The following is a 6209-nucleotide window of genomic DNA, read 5'->3' on the forward strand; positions in this document are numbered from 1 at the left end:
GGGGGGCGGGTGGAGGGCATTCACAGATCCTCTGGAAAAAGTTAAAGAAACAATGAAATAGGAAATGAACTAAGAAACTATTAAAAAGTGGTGATTCTTTTTAAGAGCATAGTTTTGTATAAATGGTGAGGAGAGAATTTAGGATGCAAGGAGGACTGAAGAGGGGATAATAAAAGCAGAGGGTTAATTTGCACTAAGTTCAGTGGTCAAAAGATTGAGCAGTGCCCCGGGGTTGGGAGTTGATAGGGTTTTTGCAGAAGGGAAATCTGAGTACATACATGCCTAAATTGAAGTGAAGGAAGCAGTGGGGAGGAAGAGTTAAATGTGAAGAAAACAACTGATAGAGCAAAAACAGGAGAAGAAAAAAAGGATGGATCAAGAAGCCTAGAGAAGTGCCGCTTAGAAAGAGATAGGGATGCTCCGTTCTCTGAAACCCTGGGAATTTTAGCTCCAGAGAGCAGAGGCCTAGTCTGACTCGTTCACGGCTGCACACCTTGGATTTAGTACGGTACTAGACACACACTAGACCCAAATCAATATCTGCTGGAGTAAAATGAAATAAAACCACCACTATGAGACTATGACTCCAATACAACAATATCTGAAAGCTTATTTAAAAAATAACTTCTTACATTGTATTATCCTTTGATTCTTCAAATGCATTTAGTTCACGGATGATAAATTGTCTGTCCAATGGAACTACAGGTTGACCAGATTCTGGGAGGAAAAAATCATGAAAACTCTGAGTCTTTATTAATCTAAAAAGTAAATATGATTTTGATAAGAACCACACTTACCAGATATACACATTTTTCAGATTTTAGAATAATGACAACAGATCAAACTTATGATTTTTATGACTTTCAAAATATCTATTTTATTAAATGTGTGACTTAATACAATTTAACATAAATTCTTTTTTTAATGTAATATTTGCTTGCAGAAATGCTGTTTCTGCACTTAAACTACAATACTAGACTTCAGAAGTCTGTTTCTGAGAAGCCTGTGAATTAAACATACGATAGTACCAATATCCATTGGGTGGTGATAATTCTAAAAGTAAAATTAATCCTAAAATGAAATGCTGGCAAGGATACAGGGCAACTGGAACTCTCATACTTTGCTGGTGAGAGAGCAAAGCTGAGCAGTTCTTATCAAGTTAAGCATATGCTTACCACATACAACCAGCAATCCCACTTCTAGGTCTTTACGCAAGAGAAATTAAAATACATTCATACAAAAACTCTACATGACTGTTTGTGGCAGCTTGATTCATAACTGCTAAAAACTGGAAACAACCCAAATGTCCATCGACTGCTAAAATATATAAATTGACATAGTCACACAATGGAATGCTCTTCAGGGGAGAAAAAACCAACATGGCTGAATCGGAAAAGCGTTATGCTAAGTGAAAGGAAGCATACCCGAAAGGCTACATCTTGTATTGTTCCATTTATAGAACATTCTGGAAAAGGCAAATGATAGGTACAGTGGTTGCTAGGGGTGTGGGGTAAGCACAGAAGTTGACTACAAAAGGACACAGAAAATTTTTTGAGGTGATGGAAATGTTCTATATTGTGATTGCTGTGGTAGTTACACAATGTTATGCATCTGTCAAAATCCACAGAACTATAAACTAAAAAAAAGTGTATTGTATGTTTAATTATGCCTCAGTTTTTTTAAAAAGGCAATATGTTTAATATGAAGCTTGATTATTATCACTATATTTCATTCTAGGGAAGCCCAAGTCCAAGACAATTAATTGATATTTTATAATTTTCTCCCTTTCTGAGTATTAATTGTATTATACAGACATCTGTAACAAACTGAGGAAAGTAGAGATACTGATATTAAAGATCCTTAACCAATAATCATCAGTTTTTATTCAGTTAAGATATATACTGAATATTAAATAAAAGATGTGTAATAGAAAGTTCTAGCATCACTTCATGATCTTTTTCTTTGATGTGGCACATCTCTGAGACATGAAATAATCTTAAAGCACATTAAAACTTTAAACAAGGGAATCAAATGTAGTACATTCAACGTGCGTTTGATCATCCTCTCAATCTCATTTCTCGTCAAGCCCAGAAGCAACGCCTATCTTGACTACTGTGTGCATCATTCCAGTGTTCTTACTTTATTTCTTAAGAAATAAAATTTAACAGATAAAATTTATCTTTAACTGCCCATTTCCTCCCCCAGTATCATTTCTCTCCCTCCCATCACTAGAATGAGTTTGGAGTTTACCTCCCTAATCCTTTTTAAATTAAAGACCATGCTTTTATATACATTTGTATATATACTAACCAATATAGTAATATTTTGAGACTTTATCATCATTTTATATTTTTAAATAAAGCATATACACACACACACACACACACACACACACACATATACACATATTAAATTCTTGTGTATTTTAAAGCATACACATAAAAAAAAGACTGGCAGCAAACAGGATAAAATATAAACAATTATTTATTCTCAGTATCAGGAACTGAAGATGCCTTTTCAAAGCATGCACCGAGTATAAGTGTTTATTTAGTTATTTATTCTCCCCTACAATTCAATAAGCCTCATGAGAACTTGTTCAAGCTATGGAAAGAGCCCATGATAAGAACCTTGATAAGAAACTGCTCAACCTTGCTCTCTCACCAGCATTTTTATGTCCCAGTCACTCAGATGACACCACTTAAAAATGGAATTAGATTTCCAGGCTAAAGACTGTCTTAGAATTAGGAGAAGGGAAAAGCAGATTTTGTATCGGTGACTAACAATAATCTCTTACCTGCTATGAGGACTGACGCTGTATACTTATATTTGTTGAATTCCAAATACTCCCGAATTAATTCATTAATAAGAAGGTTTTCATGAGACAATGATGGTCGAGATTCACTTTCATCATCCAGGGCATTGAAAACTTCGGCTCGAATCCTCGCTTTTAAATGACCTAATACTCCTCTTTTTTCCAAAGTGTCCTTTAAAACTGTTAAATATAAAACATTAATGCTTCAACTTCAGAATAAATTTTGTCATTCTTAGGCATACTTTAAAGAAAACTGTTTAAAAATGTAAATGGCTTAACAGCAGCTTTCAATATAAACACTGTGACGAACTGAACAATTATCACATTAGCAACCACAAGTCATGTTTGCAAAAAAAAATAAAGCTCCCAATAGCAGTGACTTACTAATTTTAATATATTTAAGCAAATTCAAGTTTAACCATCCAACAGCATCACTGACAGAGGCTACAGTCTGATATACATTCTTCAGTGAGGAAAAAAAAGGGAGACAGAACTACAGTTGACACATGGGACCTCAACTTAACCCCTGGCGTCTCACATATTTCTGAGAGAGTTTATTACTGCAGCCAGGTTCTTTGTGTCACTAAAAACCTCTGGTCTAGAAAGAAGACAGTTAAAAATAATAAGAATACTCCATGAATGGAAGGAATGTGTCAGTGTCTTTTGTATAAAATTGCTATCCAGAACCTTGGGGAATGGCCCATTCTGCATGAAAAGGTGGATGTTGTTTTTGGGTTTTTGTTTGTTTGTTTGTTTTTTAAAGACAATTATGAGTTAATTCCTTAAACCAATAGGATTTAGAAAATTTAAGCCTAGTTAGAAATCTAACATGTTGAGTATATCACTGCCATCTTAAGAAATCAGGAATATATATGCTGAATGTAACCTAACTTCCCCTTGACAAGCAAGGATCATTATTACAAATATCAGTAGTTGTGATAATGAGATTTACCAATAAATACTAGTATGGATAGTAAAGGCATAGGGCTGGATTGGCACCATCCCTTGCAAAGGTCTGGAACATTCCCTTTTTAAATTGTTACTAATGGCTAAATAACACTCCAGAGAATCAACACCTCTCACCCACAGTGCCTAGAACATAGTAAAAGCTCAAAAATGTTACCTAGGAGCATTATAATACAGTGCTTTATACAACTGGGTGTAACACAGTACAATACACTTTAATATCATACTGTGCCCTGTCAAAAGCACCAAATAAGTACACCACAATAATGTAAAATCATAAAGGAAGCCCAGGAACATAAATATTGTTTAAACTTTGATAAAAAACAAAAACTTGGGTCATGTCATTAAAGAGATACAATCTAGACTAGACTTTAACCTTTCTGGCCCCTAATTTTTAAATCATCCTCTTAAACTTTTTGCAGGTATGTAAGTACATATAGTTATCATCCAATCAGACTTTGAAACAGGCCCATAAAAGGAAGGTACAGCCTTATCATATTCTTGGGATCATAACTAGACCCTGTTTTCTAATTCCATCTTTGGAAAGTAGATGGAGAGATTTTTTTCCACTGGCAGGGATCCTGTCCCAACTGCACACAGCACAGACTCAAACTCAGCAGAGAAGTGAGAAGTACTGAAGCTGGAGTTAGGAAACCTAACATATCCCATCACCGCCTCAGTGGTAGATCACCAAGTCGTGCTTTAGTTGCCTTCTCCAACATGAGTTCTACCACTCAGAGGCAGAACCAAGTGAGGTGGAAAAACATGAAAGTGCTTAAAAAAATGTAAATGCTCATAAAACATAAGATAATTGGCAAACACATTTTCATTGGGTTTCTTTTGAACACAAAGCACATTCAGAACTGGGGAATGCAGGAAAATAAAGGGGGTCTCTACATCTGTGTAGGACACCCCTAATTACCAAAGCTCTTTTTAGGGTTCCATATCATTTTCCCCTTCCCTCTATTACCACGCTTAAAACACTACCATAGCAACTTCTTCAGAAAGAGGTTCTTAATCTGCTTATATCCCTAAGTATCTAACTTCTCTGAAGTTGTATGTAATACCATGTGTGATATTTGCTACCTTGGGAGACGTTTCACTCATTTATGTGAAATCTGTTCTTATAGATAAAGGCATGCCTTTTTTATGATTCTTCTCCAGCCCAGGGCCACAAATATACATTTATATCAATGGGTACTAAATCACCTCAAAGACATTCAACCCCTCCCTGTCAAATCCCTAAGAATGACTGATTTAGCCCCAAGTTCTCTGAAAATTGGTTTTATTAATCGGACAGCGGTATCACTCAGTGATTAATACCTGGAGCTCTGGTGCATCATATCTAGTTCGCACACTGCCTCTTTCTGCATGAATTACTTTGGGCGAGCTATTTTACCTCTCAGCATTTCGATTTCCTAATCTGTGAAATGGGTTATTACATGGAATCGACTAGATAATGCAGGGGCTGGGCAGTGCCTAGGCTCAATCACCGATATCTATTATTACTACCTCTCTGGACACCTGCGTTCAAAACCAGAGTGTACAAATGTTGTCAGCTTAAGGACTCGCTCCTTTTGTGGGACAATTCCGAGAGAGACAGGAGACTGGCCAGGCCAGGCACCTTTCTACCTCGGTCCATCGAGACCAGGGTGTAAGGGTGCAGGGAGGCAACCAAGCAAATCGTTTAGGACTGGCTGTGCCTGACACCAAAAACGGTTGTGATTATTGTAAACATCAGCTCCAAGTAAAAGGTCCGGCCCAAGGCCTCGGATCCAGGCGGGGTCCAGAAAAATGCTCCAGAGGTCCAACGTGCAGGACTGAAGACCTCTCTCAGGTACCTGCACATCCTGCGACTCCTCCAACTCAAAGCCGGTTTAAAAACCGCCCCTGTGCCACCCTTTCCCTCACAGTGCCATGGCTCAGCGGCCGCCACACAGCCCAACGCCCCGCAGGCCCTTGACGCCGCAGAGCGACCCTCGGGGAAGGCTGACTCGTATTCCGTACGCCCTCCGTTCGTCGCATCCTTTTCACAGGCTGCAGGCCAGACGTATTTCAAGCTGCAAGCCTCCCTCTCTCACTCACCAGCCTTCAGCTCGGTGACAGTCGCCATTTTCAACGGCCGCCAGGGGCGCGCCTCGCCCGTGCGCACGCGCAGCCCCGCCCCTTTCCGCGGCGTGGTCTGGAGCCAATAGGCGCACCGCTCTCGCGACGTCCAGTCCCGCCCCGCCCCTCAGGTTACGATCTCCGTGGTTGGGTAGGTGGTAACTGTCCAGAGAGACGCCACCAATCAGCGAGCACCGTAGGCAGGCCCTGCTGAGGGACGAGGGAGGCGTGGAGGGAAGGGTCGGTCCCAACCCCTTTTACCTGTGAAAGCTGCTGACACCTTGGTGCTTCACTTTTGCCCAGTAAGCCTTTCATGATCTGGCCC

General features: G+C 39.2%; 1 protein-coding gene across 4 annotated transcripts in view; it reads right to left on the minus strand.

Annotated features, from left to right (window-relative positions):
- FOPNL (FGFR1OP N-terminal like) overlaps positions 1-5942 on the minus strand; it is a 21986-nt gene extending 16044 nt beyond the window's left edge. For 2 of the 4 annotated variants that reach the window (XM_023529659.1, XM_011358406.2), the window contains exons 1-3: positions 5864-5942; positions 2795-2992; positions 633-717 (exon numbers count right to left, since the gene is read on the minus strand). In XM_023529659.1, coding sequence (XP_023385427.1) covers positions 633-717; positions 2795-2992; positions 5864-5891 — 311 coding nt within the window. In that variant the 5' untranslated portion in view covers positions 5892-5942. Of the gene's footprint in view, positions 1-628; positions 718-2794; positions 2993-5863 lie in introns of those variants that run through there. The other 2 variants (XM_011358407.2, XM_011358408.2) reach the window with 2 other exon arrangements.
- Positions 5943-6209: the final 267 nt, after the last annotated feature.

The sequence above is a fragment of the Pteropus vampyrus genome, unplaced genomic scaffold (assembly GCF_000151845.1).
Source record: "Pteropus vampyrus isolate Shadow unplaced genomic scaffold, Pvam_2.0 Scaffold40, whole genome shotgun sequence".
Lineage (NCBI taxonomy): Eukaryota > Metazoa > Chordata > Mammalia > Chiroptera > Pteropodidae > Pteropus > Pteropus vampyrus.